This window comes from Gymnogyps californianus, chromosome 24 (assembly GCF_018139145.2).
Source record: "Gymnogyps californianus isolate 813 chromosome 24, ASM1813914v2, whole genome shotgun sequence".
NCBI classification, from domain to species: domain Eukaryota; kingdom Metazoa; phylum Chordata; class Aves; order Accipitriformes; family Cathartidae; genus Gymnogyps; species Gymnogyps californianus.
The window spans coordinates 2,179,470-2,204,918 of NC_059494.1; the positions used below are offsets into that span (position 1 = coordinate 2,179,470).

At 40.6% G+C, this 25,449-nt stretch overlaps 1 protein-coding gene across 1 annotated transcript in view; it reads left to right on the forward strand.

Moving 5' to 3' along the window:
• The first annotated feature begins 911 nt into the window (after positions 1-911).
• CPAMD8 (C3 and PZP like alpha-2-macroglobulin domain containing 8) overlaps positions 912-25,449 on the forward strand; it is a 58,168-nt gene continuing 33,630 nt past the window's right edge. The window contains exons 1-22 of the mRNA XM_050910566.1: positions 912-994; positions 3,307-3,458; positions 4,740-4,762; positions 7,245-7,410; positions 7,549-7,601; positions 8,084-8,101; positions 9,096-9,150; positions 9,286-9,399; positions 10,224-10,308; positions 10,607-10,715; positions 11,191-11,418; positions 11,589-11,759; positions 12,117-12,245; positions 14,532-14,721; positions 16,026-16,198; positions 16,308-16,457; positions 16,571-16,732; positions 18,812-18,954; positions 19,973-20,038; positions 23,295-23,526; positions 24,141-24,294; positions 24,925-25,067. Of these exons, the coding sequence (XP_050766523.1) occupies positions 912-994; positions 3,307-3,458; positions 4,740-4,762; positions 7,245-7,410; positions 7,549-7,601; positions 8,084-8,101; positions 9,096-9,150; positions 9,286-9,399; positions 10,224-10,308; positions 10,607-10,715; positions 11,191-11,418; positions 11,589-11,759; positions 12,117-12,245; positions 14,532-14,721; positions 16,026-16,198; positions 16,308-16,457; positions 16,571-16,732; positions 18,812-18,954; positions 19,973-20,038; positions 23,295-23,526; positions 24,141-24,294; positions 24,925-25,067 (2,799 nt within the window). The remainder of the gene's footprint in view (positions 995-3,306; positions 3,459-4,739; positions 4,763-7,244; positions 7,411-7,548; positions 7,602-8,083; positions 8,102-9,095; positions 9,151-9,285; positions 9,400-10,223; positions 10,309-10,606; positions 10,716-11,190; positions 11,419-11,588; positions 11,760-12,116; positions 12,246-14,531; positions 14,722-16,025; positions 16,199-16,307; positions 16,458-16,570; positions 16,733-18,811; positions 18,955-19,972; positions 20,039-23,294; positions 23,527-24,140; positions 24,295-24,924; positions 25,068-25,449) is intronic.

A 25,449-nucleotide genomic window follows, 5' to 3' on the forward strand; every position in this document is an offset into this window, starting at 1 on the left:
TGAATCTCTGCTGTTGCTTTGGATATGCTTTTCCCTGATTTGTGTAAGCTCTACTCTTACGCTGCACCTTCTTCTTCAGACTGGTGTAGTGAGAGCTCCCCCTCCTGTCTCAAGCCCCTGTAACCACGGGCTAGGACAGAGGGATGGAGATGGATAGATTAGGGCCTAAGGATGGAGGAGGATAGAGTAGCATCACTCCTGGCACTGGATTTTGAGTCGGAAAGCAGTTCTTTGGTGGTGCTCAGTGCAGTGCCTCGGAGTACAAAGGCTCAGTTAATGGGACCAGACCATGCAGGGGGTGCTGTGCCCTGGTCCAGGTTGATGGGACCTTTAGGAACTAAGCTTTTGCAGCTCTCGCATCTGCGTGAGGCACACCGGCACCTTCGGGGACTCGAGGAGGAAGGCAGAGAGCCGAGGCAGGTGCTCTCCCGGGGCTGGTTGGGCTCGGCAGAAGAGGAGCCGATGCCATAGCAGCCCTCAGGCAAGAAGGCCGGCCAGGCTAGGCTGTCAGGGCTGCAGAGAGGATGGAGAAGGGGAGGAGCGGTGGCTGGAGCCGGGAGCCCGCTGGGGCCGGGACCCGGCGCCGGGCGGGCAGCGCACCTGGGACCGGGCGGGGGCAGGCTGCGGCCCGGGGCCGAGAGGCGGAGGTGCGGGGCCCGGCCCCCTCCCCCGGTGCATGCTGTCAGGAGCAGGCGGGGAGCCGCAGACAAAGAGCCGGGGCCGGAGCCGAGCGGGCACCGGGGCCAGGAGGGGGCGGCCCGGGGGCGGGGACGCGGCGGGGGCGGCGGCCAGAGGCACCGGGGAGCCGAGCCCGGGAGCGGGGCGGCGGGGAAGCTCGGGGCTGCGCTCGCCGGGAACAAAAGGCTCCTCTTGCCCGCGGAGAGCGCCGTGGCCTGGGGCTCCGGAGCACCATGCCCCGCAAGGAGCCCGGCTGCGCCTGGGGGGTCCTCCTGACTCTCTGCAGCCTGAGCGCAGCCCAGCCCCGAGAGAGGCAGTAAGTACCGGGAGGAGGTCGCGCACCCTGCGGCGGGCGGGGACCCTCGCCGGCCCGCGGGCAGCCTCCCCGTAAAGGGTGGCGGGGGGGGGACGACGACGACGAACCCCTCTGCTCTGCGAGGGGCTCCGGCGGTGGCTGCACCAGCCACTTAACAAAGCCTGTGAAAAGTTCCCTCCAGGGGCTGGGGTCGGGGAGGCGAGCTGCGGCGGTTCCCGAGCCGAGCAGCACGTTTGTACTCGCCGGTGCAAAAGTGCATAGCAGAGGGAAAGGGGGGAAGAAAAAAAAAAAAAGAAGAAAGCCTCCTTAGAAATACCTGCCTCTAGCTCCTCCAGCGAGCGGCTGCAAAGCTTTTATCTGCAAACAATTATTTAAGGAATCCGGGGTGTTGCGCCCGGGCTGCTGTTGTGCTTGGGATGGTTGAAGGTAATGTTGGTTGCTCCCGAAGAGCATGTGAAGCATTCTTGTGGGGAAAATCATCCGGGGAGAAACATTTCACTGCAGGGAAAGTTCTCTGGCTTTTAGAAATTGAATCCACAGCTCGTTCCAGCGTGTTTAGGTTAACTTTGATTAAGGTTTGCTTTGTTCTTTATCCCTAGCTATTATAGCCCGTCAACATCGTGAATAGCTGCATTAACTGAGTGCCACGGAGAACTTATTTTCACTTGCTTACTAGAAAATATTTCACGTCCTGCCAAATTTTGGTGTAACTTGACAGAGCTGTTAGTCAAATGTGCTTAAAGGATCTGTCCAGTCACTGTCAAGTTAACTGTTTAATTGCCAAGTTAAATATTTAATATTCAAATGCCACTTATTAAGTGATTTAAATAGCCGTATCAACAGACTGATACTTCAGAAAGAGTTGCAGCAATTTAGAACAATGTGGATACATGTGCTTCACATATGGCACTGTAGTGCTGTGCTTATGTGACAGTTTGAATCTAATCATTTCATACTGGATGCAGATGGTACTCTTTCTCTCTTTGCAACTAGATCAGCTATGTCTTTCTTACCAAGAATTTGCAGCCTAAGTAGTAACTTTTTATTGTTATTTATTATTGTTCTGATTAATTTTCAAACCTGGCAACCATAAGGTTTTGAATCTGCAAGTACCCCATGCAATTTAACTCAAATGCCACAGAGATCTGAACTTCCTTTGGGGGTAATGGGATCTCCATGGCAATGAGGCCTGCTGAGAGAGAAACATGGGGTTGGAATTTGATAAAAGATGACTTGGGGGCTGTAAAACACCATCATCCTCATCCCAAAGTGATAATTAATCATGAACTAAAGCAACCTGGCTCATGGAACTGTAGAAAGGCATGGGCTGAGAAATTGGGCTTAAAGAGTCATGTGAGGAATTGCCTCGTTTTAAAAAATCCTTTTGGGTAGAAAAACCCCCAGAAAGGTGTGTCATGAAGAGAATATAAATGTGTTGCTTACAGCCCAATGCATCAAAGAGCTCAGAGTCTGTAATGCTTTTAGTTGACAAGTTCATGGCACAGTGCCATTCAGCACAGAGGAATGGTACAGATTCCATTCAGAAACACAAGGATTGTAGTATATATGGGAGGTCGTCTAGGGCGGCTTTAAAACTGTGTGTGTGCCTGCTAAAATAATTCCTTTTTGCCAAGGTTTTTAAACTTGCAGGGTATAATTGTTTGAACAAAAAAGTGGTAACAGAAGTGAGAATTTGAGCCCAATCTCCTAACTGCAGTTTCTGGGCTGCTTCTATATAAATTGGAAGTTTAGATGTGTTATGTGTATGCGAGTCTGACATTTAGAAAGTGCTGAGTATCAGCACTGAGAGTCACTTCTTTTTTTGGGTATCAAGTTGAACTATGAAAATGGAGCCATGAAAAATAATTGAGGCAAAAATGTTAGAAGTATCTAAACTGTTTCAAAACAAAGCATTATCTACAAAACTCTACTGGAGGTTCAGGTACCTCCTTATTCTTTCATCAGCTTCAGCTTTTTTATGATTAGCTAGTTGTAGATTTAGTTTGTTTATATATAAAATGTAAATAAATTTTTATATAATATATATGCAATAAACATCAATATTACTGTCTTTATTTAAATACTAAGGATTTGTAAGCCACTTAGGCTCTGTTTCTATGTGCATTCTATGTTCATTTTATGCATATTAGATATAGGCCTAGACTGCTGGTGATCACAAATGTGACCCTACGGGGCAAATATGTTAGAGAGTAGTCTGTTCTTTTCCTTTTGTTATAAATAAAGTGGCTTACAAATAAAAATCACACTTTTGTTGCTGTTCTTGACCGTTCGCTTCCAATTTTGCTCCTCAGGGGCTATTTGATTGCGGCACCTTCAGTTTTCCGATCCGGTGTTGAGGAAGCTATAAGCGTAACCATCTTTAACTCTGTCAAGGAGACAACAGTCCAGATTCAGTTAGTAGTCAAAGGAGAAACTGTGTCACAAGGCCACGGAACAGTTCTGGGTAAGTTCCTGTAATTCTGAACTTGAGAACTAGTTTATAAGTTAAGGTGCTGTGGAGGCACATCAATATCTCTTAGGGAATTGCTTTAGGTGATAACGGAACTGGAACCAAACTAATATTTAATTCATTGACTACTGCTAAACATTCTCAGCTGATTGTGCTAATGAGGTTTTGATGTATGTGATCTCAAACATCTAAGGCCAATGATTTTGGAACACCAAGACATACAGAGACCCTAGATAATTGATATGCAAGAGTTTTATAGTGAATATATTTCCTTTTGAAACCTGAATGTTTGACACTGGGGAGCTGTATAAGGAACAAGATAAGTTGACTTTAAAGAAAAATATAAAATCTACATCATCATCATCATTTTCTACCCTTATTTTAAAATGAGTGCTGGAAATGCAATCTCCCCGTCTTCAGGACTGAGTATTGCCGAGAGAGGTGGTAATATTTGTGCAGTTGGGTAAGTATTTCAAATCCAAGACAGATACCTCTCTGTCCTGTGTGTAAAGACAAAAAGTGTTTTGATTATGTCCAACTTAATACTGAATGAATTTGTATTAGTGAAAATGAAGTCCAGTAGCGCTATTCTACCACTGCTAGTAGTGGTGTAAGCTGTAATGTAGACAAGGCTCAGGCAATCAGGCTCTTTAACCATTGTGTTTTAACCCTTCTGTGTGTAAAAACTGGGAGTTATATAAAAGCCATTTCCTTTCTTGGAACAGATTGTCTCTGGTTTTATCCTCCCCTTGTCGTCTTTGAAATTGGCTGACAATTGCTAAGTAATTCAAAGGGAGTGATGCTTACACATGTGGACAACATATGCTAAAGAGAAGTCTTAGGTATGGCTGTATCCAGCAATCAAAATAGATTCTATGAGTGTTTGTTTTGAGAATTAGTCAAGTCCCAAAAGAGGCCAGGCCCTTGTAACAGCAAAATACTTCTGTAAGCATAGGATGCCCTGTGCTGAAACCTCAGCCTTGGTGGTACTCTCTAACCATAGAGCACTTTGCAGTTTACCTTGGGCAAAAATTGTAAATAAGTGTGGACCACGTTTATTTTGGAGAACTCTACTAGGTCCAACTTGCTCACCCTGCAGATTGTTTTACACAATGCAGGAAAATTACTTCAGGTGAAATCATAATGAAGGGGTATTGCAGTTAGCAGCTCTATGACACGGGGTCTCCTTTCACTCAACTGCAAATGTCTAAAACGTTAGTACCTTAGCTTGAGAAGAATAACTCTCTCTCTCTCTCTCTCTCTCTCATATTTTAGATAAAGGAACAATTAAACTGAAGGTGAGTGTCAATTATTTTAAGATGTTTTTGGTGAAAACATGAGGGACTTGCCTTCAACCACATCAGCCATTGCTATCTGAGCAGCTGCGGCACAAATACAGGTCACATTCTGGTGCACACACTAAGGAGGAAGCAACCTTTGCCAGAGGAATAGTGGAGAGTGAAAAGAACAAAGCTTAATCCATCACAGCTCATCTGTCAGGCCCTTACACCACTGAAGAAAATCGATGGCTGAATCTGTGGCTCATTGCTCAACATAAAGTTCTATGCTGTGACTATTTTATAAGAATGGCAGTACATATTGCTGTGTAAGTGACGTGGAGCATTGGACAGACCACAGAAATCCATAGAAATGGCAGATTATTGAACATTGTGTCTCTGCTAGTTATTCTGGTACTACTATGTTGTTTAAAAAACATAGGCTTTCACCAGTTTTGTCTACATTTTAGCCTTTGACATTAGTAGTATTTTTGCCATCAGCATAGTCCATAAAATGAAGCTTACCCATACTAGAGAGATGGAGGGAATGAGACCAACTTTTTATTTCCAAGGAGGATTTGTAGTGGAGTGAAATAATGATGAATTTAAATGCAATTCTGGCAGAGAGTTCCAGTAGCCATTAAAAAGAAATTACATAAGCTTACTCTAGTAAATCACACTTTTTAAAGCAATATCTGGCTTTATTTGAATCCCTGGGATACTAGAGATCTGGGGTGCGCTGAAAGGTAGTCATTCTTGCAGCAGAAAGACATCCTGTGAAAGATCTCCCCTGCTTTGCACCTTGTGTGAGTTATCCTTCCTCATGCCAAGGAGTGAGCTAAATGCTACCAGTTCAGAGTTCACTGTTCATTGAAAGAAGTAATTTAGTTTATGCTGTATGTGGGACTAAGTGATACCATACAGAGAAAAATGAAGCCATTTTCATGGTTTCTGTGAGATAATTTGGCTATGCTTCCATGCTAGTACAGGACCTTTGTCTCCATCCCTCTTCCTAGATCTTTGAAAAGTGGGGTGTAAATTCAAAGCAATATGAGTTTTCAGTCTTGTTGATTAGGCACCATCAAAACATTTGAAACTGGAAGAAGTGTATTATGATGGGTGATTTGCGGTGGAAGATTGTTACTTCAAATGTAGGCAAAATGGAGCTGGACTGAAGAACAAGTCTTAAAAGTGTTGGCTCTTAACTTAGTCAGGACTTGCTTTGGAGTTGTCATCTCTGATGGGAGGTAAAGGGAGTGGGTGGAACAAATCATATAAATATTAAATTGTGATGTGCTTCTGGAATAGCAGTAGCTAGTACCGTGCAGAGCTGTAGGCTCTGGATAGTATGCTAGATTAATCACTGTAGCATACGACCCTGGGGAAAAAACCTCCATATTGCATTGCTACCTCTTGACTGAAGCTGGTCATGTCTAAATAAGTCTTTTTCTATGCAGTACCATAAGAAAAACGGTCTGTTTTCTTTGCAGTGGATCCAGGTATTTGGGAACAGTTCCATTGTATTACTGTAGCACAGCATAGATGCCTTCACTGCACCTACTACATCATCATTGGCCTATAAGTAAATTAAAGCCTTTAATTTACAGAAGTCTAACTAGCTTGGTGATGGTCTGTCATGGCTGATTGGATCTCCTCTGCCTTGGTGGCATACCCCAGAGTTTTCTTTGCCGTCTCTGTAATTACTATATGGCTGAGGTTGATACTGCTCTGTCCTGCCAGTAATTAAACTGTGTCTGGGAATTAGGTTCTAGAAAGGGTTTGATACTTCCCCACCCTTTACTGTGCTAATACACAAACACGTAAGTATCTATTCCTTTCATTTCATGAAAGTATAATATAGACCTATATAATAGGAAACATCAGCAGTTATACCAAATGCTATAGATTTCTTTATCCAAAGACTGTAACTCACTGTTGAGTAAAATCTGCAGTGTCATTGCTGATTTCGGTTTTTTTATTTTTTTCACTCTCAAATTATGACCTATTATCACAATATTTCTGTATTATCAGATTTTTTACTTTGTAATTTTTAATCTAATGTCATTTTAAAAGTCTTTTATTTCTCTGAGCAACTGGTTGAAAAAGTGCAAGCATGCATGTTTTGTTTTGGGGTTTTTTTGTGGGTTTTGGGTTCTTTTTTCTCTATTGGTAGAGCTGTGTCTTCCACAGCATGGTTGATTTCCCCATGTAACACACCTTCTTTAGTGGAAGCTGCACATGTAGATCAAATATCACTTTGCTTGAGTGATAAAGAAAGGGTAGAAGAGAATTTCCTGCTGTGTTTTTAGCATGACTTTGCCTGCTTTGAAGTTTATACATTGTAAAAGATCTAGTATGTTCTTCATTTTCTTTTTATTACTAACACATAGTTACACTGAAATGCAGCAGGTGGCTGCTCTTTGCTCACTTCAATGTCAATTATATTCCCCAGAAAGCTCAAAGGCTTTTCTGTGTCTTCCTCACCTCCTGGTCTGTTTTCTAGGTGCCTTCAGGACTTCGTGGACAAGCACATCTAAAAGTCTGGGGCAACCGGCATCTAGCAGAGGAAGGCTACGTTTTTCACAACTATACCACAGTAACCATTGATAGCAAAGGATCGTCAGTGTTCATCCAGACTGATAAACCTGTCTATAAACCCAAACAGAAAGGTAAAGTGACCTTGGAGAACTCGCCAGATGCTAGGGCTGCTTTCAAGCAAAGCTTTTTTCAAGAGTAGATTCTAGGATGAGAGATTCTGTTCAGTGCCAACTGTGATGACTAATAAATTTCCTCTTTTCCTTTTTTAGTGTTGATAAACCTCTTTATGGTGACTTCTGACTTGAGACCAGTCAATGACAGGGTAAAGAAAACTCTTTTCTTTCACACTGTAAAATATGATGGAATGCTTGGCAACCTGTATTTTATTGTAATGTACATTTATGCAGAAATATAATTGGATTTTTTAACCTATTTAGGCATATCTTGTGATTGCTTGTTGTTATTTACAGTCTAGTGTGTTTCATTTGGTCACATTACCGTTGAAGGAGAATACACACTTTCGTAGTGCTAGCAAATATAATGTAACTATGCCAAAGCAGTTAGAAGAATTGTTCAGAGACTTGCGCTCTAGGTAATGCACAGATATGCAAAGTATTACTTTTCCAGTTAGATGTGTGAATGAAGTGTATGTTTCTCAGGCTACTCTTACCAAAGAAGAGATGTTTAAACTTTGTCACTTTGTGCATCATACCTTGCTTATGTCGACTCAGCAGTTCATCACAAGAAACAGAAAAGTAGCTTTGTTTCATAAGGCCTTTTATCCTTTTCTTTTTTTTCTTTCAGATTGAAGCTTATGTGGTGGTGAGTATCTGTCTGCCAATCATCTAGCATGTATCCTGTAGAGGCACAAGATTCTTGTAGCCTTAAGAGGAACAAGTCACATGTCTGTACCTTTTCAAGTCCATTATGGCCATTCCCAACTGTAACCTATGCAATTATCTCTATCCCTGTGTCTTTAACTGATCTTTGTATCTTGCTTTTTTGTTATCACCAACAAATATACTTGTTTTCTACTTCAGTTTCAGAAATCCATGCCCATTTTTCAGCCTGAGAAGAATTGGCTAGATTCACTGGGGTTTATAACTGTAACAGTCCCACTCAATTTCTCCCTTCTTTTCAATGCAGACACACTCCTATCCTTCATCTGGCTGGGCTGATATAGCAGGGCCAATCTCATCTCTGCACCCAAACATTATGATAGTGGACAATAGAAATTCATGGCAAGGAAAGGGTGCTCCTGTCTTCTTCCTTATGAGGTGAATGAGAGGTTCCTTCTGTGTCTAGTCTTTTTTTTTTCTTTTTTTTTTTTTTTAAAACCATGTGTTTTCTTTAGCTGTCAGCAAGCAGAAGAATTCACTCTCTTCTCTTGTTTGCATTCAGTCACAGATTTAATGCTGACAAAAACAGCGGGATTAATTTCATCTGACTTTGTCATCTAAAAATTGTCTTGCTAGTTGTACAGCTCCCTTTATGAATAGAAAGAAAGCGTCTTCAGAGACCAGTTCATCCCATCCAAAATAGGTGTCTTAAGACAGGTGGAAGATCTGCCGCTTGACAGTGCTTACTTGTGTGCATTGGTTATAGAAGCAGTGTCCTTAAATGAGTACTGAATTTTAGAAAGCAAATACCCCCTGGTAAAGTATCTTCAGAAAATTTTTAACAGATGTTAGTTACATTTGAGCTGTTAGTGAAGTGTATATGTTACAGAATGAAGTTCTTTGTTGCAAGCTGAATTAAATGTATTAGTGATATTCATTTTCACTGTGATGTTTCTCATTCCTAAACCACTATGCAGGATCCTCGGGGGTCTCGTATGATAGAGTGGAGCAATTTGAAGCCATTTTGTTGTGGTAAGTTTCAGATTATTTTTTCCTCAGTGTGTTGTTATTTGCCTTTGCTTCTGCTTATACTGAGTTGTGTTCAATAAGCCTTGACGAGGGCTGATGAGTGACACAGAGTTCACAGTATGTTGTTTCCTTTTTCAGGTATTGTAAATATGACTTTTCCTTTGTCTGATCAGCCAGTGTTTGGTGAATGGCTCATCTTTGCTGAAATGCAGGGGCACACATACAACAAGTCCTTTGAAGTTCAGAAATATGGTAAGTTGTATCCAGATCAACTTTGACTATAACCCACGTGCATTTGGAAGAACAAAACATTATGAAATGTTTTTACGTGAGATGAAACACCTGAGAAATAATGCATTTAAAATGTCATGAGGAAAAATTCTTTAGAGGCTATGTACTTCAGGGATATAGACACTTGCAACTTAACCAAGCCCTTTGTTCCTGTCCTTCACACTTCATAAAGTAAAGGACCTGAAATGGAGTGTCATATTGCACAATCTATTCATGTAACAAAGATTTAATTTTGCTGTGGAAAACTCTTTAAGATGCTTTCAATCTGTCAGTGCTTTCCTTCCTTTCCCAGGGCCCTCCTTGGAATTCTGAATTCTTTTTTTGCTACCCCCCTTTTCAGTCTCAAAGTCCCTCTGTTTGAAAGGTGGGCATCGTTACACCCGGCACACCATCTATGACATCTGACCTGATCACAAAGCATTTGTAGACACTGACAACTGCTAATATCTCGGCTCTATTCCTGACACATTGTGGAGGAGTCAGTAGTGAGTTGTCCTCTTTACCGTGTATCTAAAAGAAAAAGCTTGGGCTCAAATCCTGAACACAGATCGCTCTGAAAGAAGTAAAAATCCAAGGGTGTTTTGCTAAGGTCATCTTGCCAAGATGGTCTTGGTTTCCTACTTTTGTTGATTCACTCTCTGCGGAGTGCTGTCCTGTCTAATGTTAGCTACACTGCCCTCATCCGACCGTAAGCAGTGATCTTGTCAGAGCTGTGTATGCTTTTGCTATAATCTGGACAATAAGATCTCCTTGAAAAGATTCTGTTGTATTTGTTTTCATTGTAGTATTACCAAAGTTTGAGTTGCTGATTGACCCCCCTCGCTACATTCGTGACCTTTCACTGTGTGAAAAAGGAACTGTCCATGCCAGGTAGGAACATGTCCCAAATAAAGTTTCATTACGATGGATTGTAGTACAGCTACAGGATGGTGCAGTCACTGGAGCTTGGATCTCATCTGCTGCAGACTTTTCAGATGATTTCTGGTCATCATCAGGAGCTTTCCTATGTAAGAGCCTTCATAAAACATGTTAACAATAACAAGCTGGAAAACCTTCTGTGAGATTTTTTTCTGTTTTCTAGATGTGCGGGTCACATGGTACTAGCCTTGATATAATCAGGAAAACAGAAAACAGCTGGAAGTTATTCATTATCTTCTTTCCGTTTCAGATATACCTTTGGCAAACCAGTGACAGGAAAGTTAATTGTCAATATGACTATAAATGGCGTAGGGTACTACAGGCATGAAGTGGGGCACCCTGTCCTCAAGACCACCCAGGTGAGGGAGACCATTGAGTCAGCTGTGATAAAATGCCTGATCTGTACTCTTTGACGTTAATATCACAGCTCTCTTTTATGTTACTGATGGGAGATCAGAAAATAAATGAATAAATGCGATAATTGGGTCCAGCATAATAAAAATATTACATATTTTTACATGGTATGTTTATGATTTGGGGAGATGAGAATTTGTTGGCATAGTATTAATCTGGTTTTAGAGCATAGGGGGCTGAGGGAGAACATGAGAATGAGGGACTGTGCCAGAGCTACTCTGGACTATGGATAAGGGAGGAATATGAAACCTGCTTTCCTTCCTCCTTCCTTCATCCACTCCCCAACTAATTCCCTCCACTCTACGTCCTTTAAAAATACTGCTGCAAACTCCTATCAAGTGCCTACGCTTTAGATTTGGCTTCTAGACCCTTTTTGAATGTGAATGCAAACTTATTTTCCGTTCCCCCCGCACTTCGTAGATTGATGGCTCTGCTGTTTTCGATGTGTGTGTGAAAGACATGATGCCAGCTGACGTTCCGGAACATTTTCGAGGCACAGTCAATATCTGGGCCACAGTGATCAGCTCTGATGGGAGCAAGCAGGTTACGTTTGATGACTCGACACCCGTTCAGAAACAGCTGATTGATATCAAGTACTCCAAGGATACCAGAAAGCAGTTCAAACCTGGACTGCCTTACAAAGGAAAGGTAAGATTAAAAGTAGAGATGCTGACATGTGGCTGATATAAGGTTATACTGACTTGATCTCAGCATGTCACACCATGTTCTGGTGTGTTTTTCCCACCTGCTGTTTCTGTCATTGACTGGAATTGCCTATAATGTAAAACCTGTTGTTCTATAAATGAAACACTGTGTAGGTAGAAGTCGCTTACCCTGATGGAAGTCCAGCTGACAGAGTCACTATCCGAATTAAAGCTGAACTCACACCAAAGGACAACGTTTATACAAGTGAACTGGTATCAAGAAATGGCCTGGTGGAGTTTGAAATCCCCTCCATCCCTACAGCTGCCCAATATGTCTGGCTGGAGGTGGGTGAAAGCTCTTTATAGGATTAGCGGGCTTTAATGTAACTAATCTTGTCAAACCTGCACTTTATAAATCAGTGCCTTTTAGCTTCAACTTCTTGATTTAAATGCAGCAAACACTGGCTTTGTTTCTTGCTGCCAATAGAACTGATGTTGATAACCATCATGAAAAGATGCTTCTCCAAATACAGCTTAACACAGTAGTAAAGGTCCAATATTTGGAGAGTACTGTTGCTATGTAAAGATGACGAGATGAACAGCTGGAAGGTATAAAACGGGAAATGGGGGATACAGCATAAGAAGAGAGTACAAATCAGGCTTTCTATGCATGCATAACATTCAGATGTAACTTTTGTTAAGACCAAAGTGACAGCGATTGATGGGAAACCGTCTGGAGATCAATATCTGCCAAACTACTTGTCCATCAGTAGCTGGTACTCGCCCAGCAAGTGTCACATCCAGCTCCAGGCACCAGATAAACCTTTCCAGGTATGTTGGCTTCATATTCCATCATGGCAAAACCTGCATTTCTTGGCTTCAAGTACTTTGTTCTGATTAAATATTTCTAGCCATTTCTGTTTCTGGGATCCTGGACTGTTATTGTTTCCACTACAAAGGTTGAAGTAGCTGCGCTTCAGCCACCAAATAGTTGTTCAATGTGGGCTGCACACGGTTCTAAGCAAAGTGCCTTTGATGCTTTGCGCAGCATCTCATTCTCCTTTGTGTTGTAGGGACAGGGGAGAGAGGGTGGATATAGGCACTGACAATATTTAAGTTTTTCGTATTTGAATGTGTGTTCTGTGCACCTCCAGTAACGTTCACATATGAAAGTTTGGTGAAAATGACATGCCTTAGTTCAAGTCAACAAATGTTGAACGACTGGAAGTGATGTTAGTGGGAGTAGCTTAATTACTAAAGATCCAAATTAGGGCTATGTAGTCTCACTAGAACTCCCAGTTTAAATCTCAGCTGGATCTGTTTAGTCTTCCAGTTATCAAACTATGAATATAGTTATCTTGTCGTCTTTTGTAGTTTTTGTAGGAGCCTCTCTAAAAATGTAGTCCTTTCATACAACAGTTGTTGTGATCTCTCTCCTAAAGGAAAGATCTGATTTAACCATGATTCCTGTTGCATATTGTTTTACTGAGAGTTGTTTAGGGTTTGTTCTCTACCCAAAAAGATGCTCCGAGGGTCTGCGTATTGATTTTGTGAAAAAGAAAATGTGGGTTCTGGCAATAAACACACTTAGATTTCAATTATCAGCAGATCTGTCAGGTTGGTTTCAGACTCTTTGTGTCCAAATAAAAGCTTTTTTTTTTTATCATTGCATTTCATGGAAGTTTAATGGCTAATTAATCTTTTACAAGTTTCCTGAGGTATGGAAAGGGGATTATACACTGCTAATCTGAACACATTGTTCTTATTATAACCTGATTAGAACTAATTCTTCTGTGGGAAAGCTAGGAGTTGGATGACCAGCTGATGTGGGAACTGTTTCTCTGCTTTGCCAGCTCTTACTGGGTGTTCCAATTAGCTACATTCATTTTTTAATGAATTGTTTCATCATTTGCACTGGGGAATTCTTAATACTTCAAATATTTAATGTCACGAGGCATTCTTGGACTCTGTGGCATTCTCACTGTATTTAACCATTAACAGCTCCTTGTATTTAAGTCCTTGTCGTTTTGGTTTGTACCATATATACATTCTGGAAAGACAACTCTGTTAGTGCAGAAGAAGGAGGTTTTTCAAAAGATTTCATTGGGATTTAACATTGCTATTCAGCCTTAACAGTCTTCGCTGGGCATTGCTATGCTTTAAATGGCAGGAGGATCAGGAGTGGAAGTTGCTGAAGAAATCCTACTTAACACAAGTGTTAGCTGCTCCTCATATCCCAGAAGCAAGAAGTTTGTGTTCCTAGGAAAGTCGGCTGCTCCACAGAGGGCTTATTACTCAGCCAGACATGACCCAGTCCTAATCCCGTGACTGAGCACTGATGTCTATTCTGTTGGGATTGGCGGTATTTGGGGGGTTTTGTCTCCAGGGTATTCAGTACTTAGTGAGTACCTCTGGGTATAGGACTTCAGTGCACAAAAAGTGCAGGAAGTCAGTGTGCTGCTCTGAAGCCTATTGCAGGCATCAGATGAGTTTACCCAGAAAAAAAAAAAAGCTCTCTTCTCATTTATTTGTGTGTTTGACAGCTCCTCGAGTGCCAGACTTGCAAATTAATATCAAGACTTGTGTAATTTGAAAGCGTTTTCCCTCAGATCTGTTCCCAGTAATTTCATGCCGCATTGGTTATGTTTGAATTAGTATTTGCCATATGGAAGTAATCACCATGTATAATCTCAATTAAACTGCAAAGACTATCAAACGCACATCTCTTCCCACCCCCAACCCATCCCTTTCTTTTTTTGGGCTGGACTACTGAAGGAGTGTCTAAAATTCAACCAATTCTGACAGCTGCACTGTGCCAAAAGGCTTAACTTTCAGGATTCCAGAGATTCCTTTATTGTTTCATTAATGCATACAACCCCCCAGCCCATTCTCCTGTTAGATTTGCAGGGAGTGAAGAGCTGAACACAGGCCCCTTTTTATTGTGAAGAAAGTCCATGAAAACCGTGCTAATGTAATGTACTTTTCAATGCATACATTTCGTAGGAGAGGGGTCACATCTCTTGTGGACTGAAACCCAAATAGATTTCTGTGCTTTATAAATAAAAAAGCATGCATTGTAACAGACCAGATCTTTTGCTTTTCTGTCTCTGGGTGCAGGTAGGAGAGGAGGCTTGGATTGCAGTGAAGTCCACATGTCCTTGCAACTTCACTCTACATTATGAAGTGGCATCGCGAGGCAACATTGTCCTTTCAGGACTGCAGCCCAGTAACATCACCCAGCAGAGGAGCAAAAGAGCCACCTTTCCCTTTGAGAAGAACATTGATATCACACGCTTCCCAGGAACAGGTAGCTAGCATCAGAAATGCAAACTCGCCCCTATTTTCAGGGAAAAACAACCTTTCCACAAACTTAAGTATCGTCTTTTTTTAATTTGATGCTCCTTAAAGGGCATAGAATAAATTTGTGCAAGTGGTGATATCCATTGCATGCACAGTCATATAGAAAAAAGATAGATTTCTCCAAAAGGGATAACTCTTGGAGAATTTTCTCTAGTCTTTCTGTAGCCTTTCTCTGTTAAGAAAACTCTAGTCTTTCTTAATATGCTTGGCTTGGGATCAGCTGAGTGGTAGGGAAGCGCATGATGGGGCTGGGGCAATTTACTAAGCTGGTTGAGCTTAAACTAGGAAGACATTAGATGGACTGATAGCATGGATCAGGCTAAAGGAGAAGATTGTGCAGTTAGCATGGGGAAGGGAAATGAAGCGTGGACTCCTAGTTTGTATAAGGAATAACAGAAAGATACAAATCTGGTGAATTCAGGGAACAGGGGGATAAAGAATGGTATGCTTGGGAAGATGCATACAACAGAATGTTGTATGCCAAAGGAAAAGTCCGTCTATCCTAGTAACATGTCTGCAATAGCAGCCACTTTCAGGGAGTTAGGGGGAAAAAGTAAAAGAAACTTCCCTGGATGTACCCACCCAGCTTCTGGTAATCAGTGGTTTAAGAATTCATAATAAATTTCTGCCCTGAAGGTTGGTTCTGAGGTGTTGTATTCACAGGTTGCCTGGAGGCATTGTGGTTGCTCTGTCATTGGAAGTGTTCAAGGTCAGGTTGGATGGGGCTTTGAGCAACCTGATCTAGGGAAAGATGTCCCTGCCCACAGCAGGGGGGGTGGAACTAGGTGATCCTTAAAGGTCCCTTCTGACCCAAACCATTCTATGATGCTATTTAGCTGCTGCTAGTGAAATGATGCTCTATAAACTGCATAATTCTTTTTCAAACCCATTTGTACTTTTTCTCTCAGCAGCGTTCTGCGGCGATAGATACGGGTTTTTTGTTTGTTTTAAATGGCTTGATAACTTAATTGTATATTTCCTTAATTTATGGCAGGAAAAACACTGAGTATAGTCATTCTCTATCCACCTTCTCCATACTGCTCGTTATGTTATGGGTGCTAATTGCCTATCAGCTTTCACAAAAAAGAGAAAAAGGAAGGGAAAAGATTCTGAGTTCGAGAACGTGTGCAACAGGAACGAGGGAAGGATGCAAGTCCTGGATGGAGAGTTCTGTGCCTCGCAGCATTTGGATGGGGCAGGAAGAGAGTGATTTTGATAAATAAACCGTCCTTTTCACAATTTATTTTTTAGCACCTACCAGTATCCCTGCAGCAGAGGTTGAAGTCTGCATGACATTCCTCCGTTTCTCAGTAGTTCACAACATGGCTCCCTTGGGCCGTCTTCTGGTGTATTACGTCAGGGAGAACGGAGAAGGGGTCACAGACAGCCTGCAGTTCACTGTGAAGTCCTCCTTTGAAAATCAGGTATTGGCAATGTAGCCAGTGGAGAGGAAGGGGTGGTGTCTTGTTACTCTTTGTAGTTTTGTCTGCTGATTATGAGTCGAGATAATGGGATTTAATGTTAAATTCCTAGGTTGCAGTGGCGCTCTCAGCAAATGAGACCAGACCTGGTGATGTTGTGAACATCAAGGTCAGAGCTGCAAAATCAAGCTGTGTCTGCGTTGCCACTGTGGATAAGAGTGTCTACTTGCTGAAGACAGGTTTTCAGCTGACAGCCAGTCAGGTAAAAGGAAGCTTAAGGCACTGATGTCTTTTTCTTAATACTGCTATCTGCACTTTACCTTTAGTAAGTAGCCTTTATACCTAAGGACAGCAGTCCCTTTCCTTTCCCTGCAGGTTTTTCAAGAGCTTGCAGAGTATGATGTATCTGATGCTTTTGGAGCTCTGAAGGAAGAAGGGCACTTCTGGTGGCCAGGCATGTCCTCACGTAGACGCCGTAGATCTTCTGTCTTTCCCTGGCACTGGGACATCACCAAGGATGCTCGCTTCGCGTTTACAGTAGGAAGAATCAGCCTCACTTCTCTATGGAGTGTCTTTTTTACTTTCATGCTTGCAGGATAATTTTCAGCTCCATAGGACATTATTTTTTTCCACATCAGAGCTGTTTCCCCAGGGGGGTAGGCTGAAAAGTAATTTCGGAGAACAGAGAGTACACTGTTCCAGCAAAGATATTGGAGAAACGTGCTTTGATTTTGGCCAATCTTGATTACAGGGCCAGATATCCTGTTGGGTGAAGGAATTAATGCTGATGCTCTGGAGAATCAGACAGGGGACCAGAAGGTTCCTCCAGTCATGGATGAACTTGCAGATCTCTTCCGCAGTTACTTTGACAGGGAAGGAAGGTGGAATATGAGTCTTTCCTTAAAGCCTTTTCCCTTTTAGACTATCCTTTGGCAATCCTTCAAACTTCTTTCCTGCCCCAGTTCTGCCAGCTTCTGTGGTCATCTGTGTGAAAGACCAGTAATGTTTTCTTTGTATCCTTGATCAGGTTACTATTTAAATGCCATCTAATTAAGTAATTATGTTTGTTTGGTGTCTTTCAATAGTTAAACTTGATCAGATTTTAAAAATCTTATTTCCTTTGGTCTGTGCTGTGTATTTGCATCAACTTTCAAGCTGAGCATTTAAAACTAGGGTTTTTTTAATGTACTCATGCACTAATTCATTTCTTCATCGCTTTGGATACTAACAATGCAGTCCTTTAAGCTAAAAACAGTTCACTTAGCTGTAGGTTTTAAAAGACATGCTACTATGTTTCCATTTAGCTTCTTGCTTTCCTTTTGATGAAAATTATTGTTACCTGATCTATTTGAAAAGTTCTGCTTGAGCCTCTTTCTTCCCTTCCTACAGTTGCACAGTAGAGTCCATCCACCCTTTCAGACTCTGCTGACGTCCTACCTCTTTGCCTTCCACACCACTGCAGCACGTAATCTCTGTTCCCTGATTGCCTGAAACTGTAAGGTCATGCCACGTGAAAGGCCATGCTATACATGTTATATGTTTTATATTCTTTACATAAGCTTCTACTACTTGCTGCTCTTAAAGATAGACTGGCCTGGAGAACCAGTGTCACGGGTCTAACGTTTTATGTTCTTTCCATTTTTAATCCACATAACTGCTAATAATAATGATCCTTGCTTCCTTCAGATCCTCTGTCTCTTCATTCTTTGTCCTTTCTGCAATTTTAGCTAAATTGTTCTATTGTGTTGTCTTAAACCCCATAGACTTCCACACATTCCCCCAATGCCTCAATCTCTTAATCATAAACTCTAAATCCTCGTTACTATCCACTGCTGCAGGAGTCACTGCTTCTTCTCTCCCTGTGATCTGTTGGGGTTTTTGTTCCGATGCTTTTTTTTCCTTACTGAGACGCATAAACTCTTGGGAAAAGATACATATGTTAATAGCTGCTGTGTATGCGTTGCTGTATACCTGATTTGTCATAATTGGATGTGTATGTAAAGAGAACAAAGCTCATACTCCCTTTGGTGTCTGGGAACTGCTGTCTCTTATGAATGAGTGCATTTAGGGGACAGAGCTGGCAGACACCTTTCTTATGAATTCTGTATTTTTACTGTGAAGCTGTGTGGACAGTTTCCATTTTGCTTGGCATTCTTGGTAGTGCAGAATTGGTGATGTCTGATGTGAGAGCTGCCTGCTAACTGCAGCAGAACACACTGGAAACTTTTAGGAAGGGTAAAAAGCTGTAATGTAATATTCTAGGGGAAAAATATGTGTAATAATTTTTCACCTGTAGCTGCCTGGCAGTTACACACGCTCAGTAATGTTAGATATTGGTTTAAATGCATTTTCCAAGCAAACAAGAGCTTTCTCGTAAAACCTCTGCCTATAAAGTGCCTACATATTTTCACATTAACAGTAATTTTTATATAAAGTTTTTAAAAATCCTCAAGTTTCAGTTCAAATTTACCCCATAAATGTTGGAATAGGGTTGGGGGATTCTGTTCAGCAAAGTTTTTATTGGGACATGTTTAATTCTTTTTTTTTCTTTTTTTTTTTTTTTCCTTTTTTTTCCTTGCTGGTTTTTGTTTTGTGGTCTTCATTTTTATTGTCTAGGAAACTGGCTTGGTTGTAATGACTGATATAGTCAGCTTAAACCACAGACAGAATGGAGGTATGTACACGGATGAGGCTGTCCCAGCTTTTCAGCCACATACCGGGACGTTGGTGGCTACAATGCATTCTAAAATAGCACCAAGGTAACATTTTTGTTGTAATGCATATTGTCTATGATACTCTTAGCTATTTTTTTTCTATATTGTCAGCTGTTTTCCACTTCCATGCCCCCAGGAAATTGCTTGGTTTAGACAAGGTGGTGGTGGGGAAACTCTCTTCCATTGTCTTGATAGACCTAACAAAAATTATAACTGACACTACTTTGTTAAATTTAAATTAATTCTGGAAAAATGCAAAGTAATATTCTTCAAAATGATCATTTGAAACTCTTTGCATATCTCAGTTTTCTATGAATTAGTTGCTGCTTCTCAATATTTGCAAGCTAGCCCTTGTTTTGCAGAGTTGCTCATTGCTCATTATTTTGGCCATTCAGCTGGTCAAAATAAATAAAATGAGGGACTGCATGAAGAAAAAGTCATGAAGTATTATAACTAATGCTGCAACTGAGGATGTGCCTTCCCTTTGTATTCTGAACCAACTGGTGGCCTCTCTTAGCAGAGTAAGTTTTGGAGGTTAGTTAAGAAAAAGAAAATGAAGCATCACAGGTGTAGAAAAATGGACTAAATTATGAAACCATTAGAGATCAAGACGATTCCAAGAGAAGAAACGGAGGGGAATATAAAGTAGTGATTGTAGTAACTGCTATTAGTAAGGCCATATTATGATATCGTGGGAAGTCACATGCTCTATATGCTCCCTTTCATTTCGTTTGGTGAAAGAATTTGGATCATAAAACTTTTTTTTAGATTACATTATTTATGCTAGTTTTTAAGATTACTTTATTTATACTATTTTTTTTTTTTAGATTCTTATTTATATCTCCAGACTGTTTGATGTGTGTGTGCACAATGGGATCGTTTGGAAAGACTATGTAATTTGTGTTATGAATGATACACCCATTCACTTTTTAATGATTCTGTACTAGCTAGAGTTTTGGTTGGTCATGTGAGCTGCATTCGGGTGATAACACTGATTTATCGGTTACTGTTAAAACTGTCTTATTAAAACAATTCATTGCCAAGGACTTATTTCTTCTTCTAGCAGAGCAGAGAAGAGAAAAAGAACCTTCTTTCCTGAAACATGGATTTGGCACTGCCTCAATGTCAGGTATTGACAGGGAATTCCCTTAATTATATCCAGAGGGTTGTATCCTCTTCAACTACAGAAAACAAAGGTCTTTAAAACATGCTGGAGTTACATTGGCATTCTCTGATATTCATTGTTGTTGTTGCTTTTCTTCATGACTGCTTTAATCAATAATCTTTCTTTGTAACATTTCATCTGGTCTTGAAGTGTATTCACTTACTTCAAGTTGAACCTGTCAGTTGTGACTACGTTGCAACCTGTGTGTAATTCACCATGGTGTCGCAAGCAGAGGAGTATCTTCAGGGAAGAAGAGGAGCAATGGTTTGGTTCAACACATTTCTAGGTTTTACTCACTTATGGAAAGGGTGTAGCGACAAGTTATTGAAGAGCAAGTGAGGATATAGGTTTGCAGTGATTAGCTACTGTGAGGAACTACCTGTTGCATAAGCTTGCCTCACAATAAATGCCAGTCAGACTGCTCTTGCAATAAAAAGGGACTGTAAGATATAAAGTGATGATGCACTTCTAGCTCTATGTTAAAATCTTCATATGAACCAGAATTCTATGTACCACTTAAGAGAGCGAAGGGGAATGGGAAATCTTGCTAGAGTTCACAGTCAAAAGGCAAGACCAGCCCCTCAGAAGTGCCAGTTTTCCTTTACAGTGGGGGATGAGTTGGGTCTGGATTTGTGTTTGGACCCTAGGGTAATGCAGAAATGTCAACTTCAGTGAGTGCTAGTGTTTTACTTCCTTCCCACCCCTATTGTAGCATAAATTGCTGCATATGCTTTAGTGGGAAAATGATCCCAGGGTAATAGGTGGGAGGAGATGGAGGCAGAATAGCTGTTTCTGTAAACGCTGGTATAGCCTAACCATGCACTGGTATTCTATATTGATTGCTTTTTAAATTGCACAGAGCCCTCCTTTCTCTTTCATCTGATGCAAGAGCATCTCCCCAAACCTTAATTTACTGCGCAATAAATCATGGTTTCCACCTGGTACAACTGGAACGAAAAAAATGAATAAACAGATAGCTAATCTCTCCCAGAAACAGCACATCTAGGATAATTGGAAGCAATTATTAAAAGGCTTCTCCAGGTTTGCAAGTAAACTTCATTCTCAATAAATGATTATAAATTAAATTTGACAGGAACTTGCAGCAAGTGTATTCAAATCTGTTCAATTGAGCATGAAATATGCTTTGTGGAAATACACAAAGAATTCCAGAAGTGCCCGTTTGGGCCTCAGCAAGCTGGGGCAGTTAATGATAAGTGGGAGAGTGTGGAATAAAAAGTTGCAGATTGCATTTTCTCCACTTTATTTCATTAGAAACAACTAAGTTGAGCATTCCTTGATTTCCACTCTCTTGAACAGGAAGAATTTTTTTTTTTTTCCTTCTACCATTTATAATTATAATATGCAATCCTCAAAAAAGAAACAAAAGCCTAATGTCAACTTCCCAAACCAATTCTAAAAATTCCTAAAGCCTGGCTGGAGGGTCTAATGGCTGGAAATGTGTGTGTACTTTGGCCCTCTGCCCGGAAGAGTAAGTGCCCTCATGTGTGAAAATAATGTTAATGCTGGTTATGGGCTGAAATCCCAGTGGAAAGAACATCAGCTGCAACAAATTGTCCGGTTAAACAGACTGGAATACTGCCAGTTCTAGAGCTAGGACACCCTTCTGCTTATACTTCGGGGCTGAAGTTTATTGCAGGTACCAGCTACCTAACTCCAGTTAGGATGAAGACCTAAATATTAAGAAACTAGCGTGCTTAAAAGAAGTTAAAATAACTTGGTGCTGTCAAGCCAAGTGCATTTCCCAGGCTCTCCACTCTGTAGTTTGAGCTGGGGAACCACATTCATTGGCCAGAGGGCTTGGAGACTGACTGAACCTAGCATGCCTATTCAAAGGCGTAGTGATCTCTAGTTTTTTATCAGACTATTTGTTTTAATCCTTTTCCTACTGTAATAAAAATACACAGACCAGTACATTATATGCTGCCTAGTTACTGACAGTTACAATAGCTTAGGCTCATTGAAAATTACAAACAGTTGATTTTAGATGATGAAAGTAAGGATGCTTCATTGGTGCCTAAAATGTGAATAACCTTCAGTTGAAAAGCAGTGAAAGGGCAATTCTTCAGTTTGTCCTGGATGTGAATCAGGTGGTATTGCAGTGTTGAAAGACAGTGTGTTACGCTGTAGACTCGCAGAACTTATTCTGAAGATCTTGCTTTCTCATTTTCCATGTCAACTGAGATGCACGTTGCTCTCGGAAGATTACAGAGCTAGCAGCATGTGTATCAAGCTCTGGGGAATAAATAAGAATTGGAGAGAAAACAACCTTAGGGTGTACTCATAACTGCACCAATCATCCTGCCAGTTGAGCCATGAAATAGCTTTTGTTCTTGCTTTAGAGGAAATGTTTTCTGTTCCAAGCAAGGCCAAAGCTTCTTTGCAGGAGGGAAATAGCAAAGTCTGCAGAACAAAATTGAATTTCTGTTACTATAAAGCATGGAAGAGGATACCAAGTTTATGATATCCTCTTGTGGTATGCACAGTAAAGGTAAATACTCAGAAATTTGATTTTTAATAATTAGTTTCAATCGTCATTGGAAGAAAATGATGGGTTTGGAAATTTTCTGACTCAGGCATTCCAAAAGCCAACCAACCAACCAAAATGTTTCTGAATCAAAATACGCTCCCCTGGACAAGCAGTTGCTGAACTTGGTGTCTGGAAAATTTCTCATTTGCCCTTATGTTCAAGTAGAGTCTGCAATGTGGCAATGTATACAAGGACAATGGGTTCCAACAAAAATTACTTTTATTTCACTAGCTGTTAAATAAATTATTGCTGAACTGTTTTTATCCAGGACCTCAGTCTAGGATTCTTTTTCTTTTCTTTTCATTTCTTTTCTTTTCTTTTTTTTTTTTTTTGACTTAGTGCAGCCATTTGCCTCTAAGAAAACTGACTCTATAATGAGGCTGCAAATGCCTGTAAAGCTCTTAATCCAGTAAGAATTTGTATATTAGGCTGTGTTTTGCAAAAGGAACTGCTTGCTGTTCTGCTCCTTATAAATGTGCATAGGTCTCAAAAAAACTGATAGAAAACATTGAGCCTTTTATAAGCTGTTGTTCAAAGCAGACACTGATGCTATGTTGTAAGTTTGGATTTGGAGGGAATTCCTCAAAATGTTTGGCTCTGTGTGCTTTAGCTTGATTCAAAAGCATTTCATTAATCTGATCAACCCAAGTTATTCCCTGTTCTCTTTGGTAGTAACGTATCGGGAGAAGCACAGCTGCATGTGGAGGTGCCAGACTCCATCACTACCTGGATAACTGAAGCTGTGGCTCTGTCTGAAGAGAAGGGGTTGGGCATTGCCAGTCAAACAGAACTGAAGACATTTAAACCTTTCTTCATTGATTTCACCTTGCCATACCATGTCATCCGGGGAGAACAGACCAAAATCCCATTGACTGTCTACAATTACTTAGCTGTCTGTGTAGAGGTAACAGCTTGCTCTATTCCTGTCTGCGTTACTAAATTCTGTTTTATCATCAGAGTTTCCTAGGTGATCTACAAGCTACAGTAGATAAGGTATAGGGCTAACGTAGTGATAAGCTCAGCATAAATGCTTTGAACAAGACAAAGATACTACTTTTCAATATGAATAAACGTCACTGCTTTATTTACTTCTAGCTTGAAACAACTGTAGTTTGAAGTGTCTTGCAACACTTCAGAAATACAAATATTAAAAAATGTAGGGAGTACAATTAGGAAGCTTATGCTGAACCGCAGAGAAGAATTTCCTTCATAATCAGAAAGCTGCTGAAAGTAGTTTATTTTGAAAGAATTTTTTTCCAAGAAATCCTGTCTCCCTAGATGTTTTCTTCTCAAACTCATTATCTGCCTAGCTCCAGTAGTATCATTCTGAACTGCTTGTAGAATTGCTGAGCTGAAAGTAATGCTGTCTGTCAAATATATTACTAGAAGGTTTGAAGAATGAATAATCTGTGCATACTATGATTTTATTAAGCATTTTGTGGTTTTCAGATTTTTCACATATATCAGTTGATTTTGGAGCTGAAAATTGCAATCAATGGCATTCAAAAATTTTCACAGGTCCATGTGAAGATTTCTGTTCCAAAAGGCATAAAGTTTGTTGGGCATCCTGGGAAACACCATCTGACAAGAAAGAAGTGCGTTGCCCCTGGGGAAGCTAAACCCACCTCTATCGTTTTGTCCTTCAATGAGCTTGGACTGAGCAACATCACTGGTAGTATAGAAATAAAAATAGCTTGCTGCTTGAGGGAGTTTTACAAGTGTTTCTTTTTATTCCTCTTTCAGAAGAAAATTCTTATTTCCCTAGTACCTCAAAGTGGAATCATTCATTCCACTTGCTGCCAGCTTAGCTTTTGAACCCATTTGTTTCTTGGAAACAGATTCTATAGCTGTAATGCACTGAAGAGTCTGTATGAACAAACTTCAGGAGATTCCCTAGTCATCAGTTTTCCTGTTGTGTGATATGTGGTCATGTGAGGTTTGGACCTGTTACATCTCCCTGAAGAGATCAGTGGAAATTGTTAAATAAGAGAATAACAACAAATTCTGTACATCTTTCAAGCAAATAATCACAGTACATCTTTCAAGTAAATAATCACAGTAAAAATTGTACAACACTGGAAACTAGGAAAGAGTTTCTCTGTTGCCCCGTGACTGTCCAAATATTGTCCAGTTTTAGATGTGACCATTCAAATACGGAATAAATGTAATATAAGAGAGCTGTAATTACAAAACACTTGATGTATTGTTAATCAATTGTATCTAATTAGTTTAGATCTTCACTTGAACTCCTGAAGATCTTCCTATCTCAAAATCTCTGCTTCTTTTCCCTTCTGTTTCTTAGCAAAAGCTTTTGCTTATGGTGGAACTAATTGTTGTCAGGATGGGATGCAGACCTTAAAGAATGGCAAGCACTCGGAGGACAATTATATGGACAAAAGGACCCCAGTGGGAGTGGATTATGTTCGCAGTAGTGTTATTATTGAGGTAAGAAAATATGAATTAGTAATAATTCAGAAAAAAAAATTATAAATGCTTGGGCAGATCATGAAAGTTTTTCCTGAATAGGTTGATAAGAATCTTCAAGTTGATTTATGGTATGTTTACATGATTGGAAATAATCCGTTTTAGTGGTACGTGTACAGAAAGAGCCCATTTGATTCTGAGTTCATGCTGGTGAATCTTCAATACTGTTCAGAAGAAAAAGAGATAGAAATTTTATCGGATAAGCTTGCTCTGTTAATTTAAGAAATGTGCTGTCATGTAAGATTCACTGGTAGTGGTTAGCGTATCTCTAGCTAACAGAATACAGTGTAATAACTTTTCTGTAAAGGATATAAAACACTGTACAGCAGCAGAATATTATTTC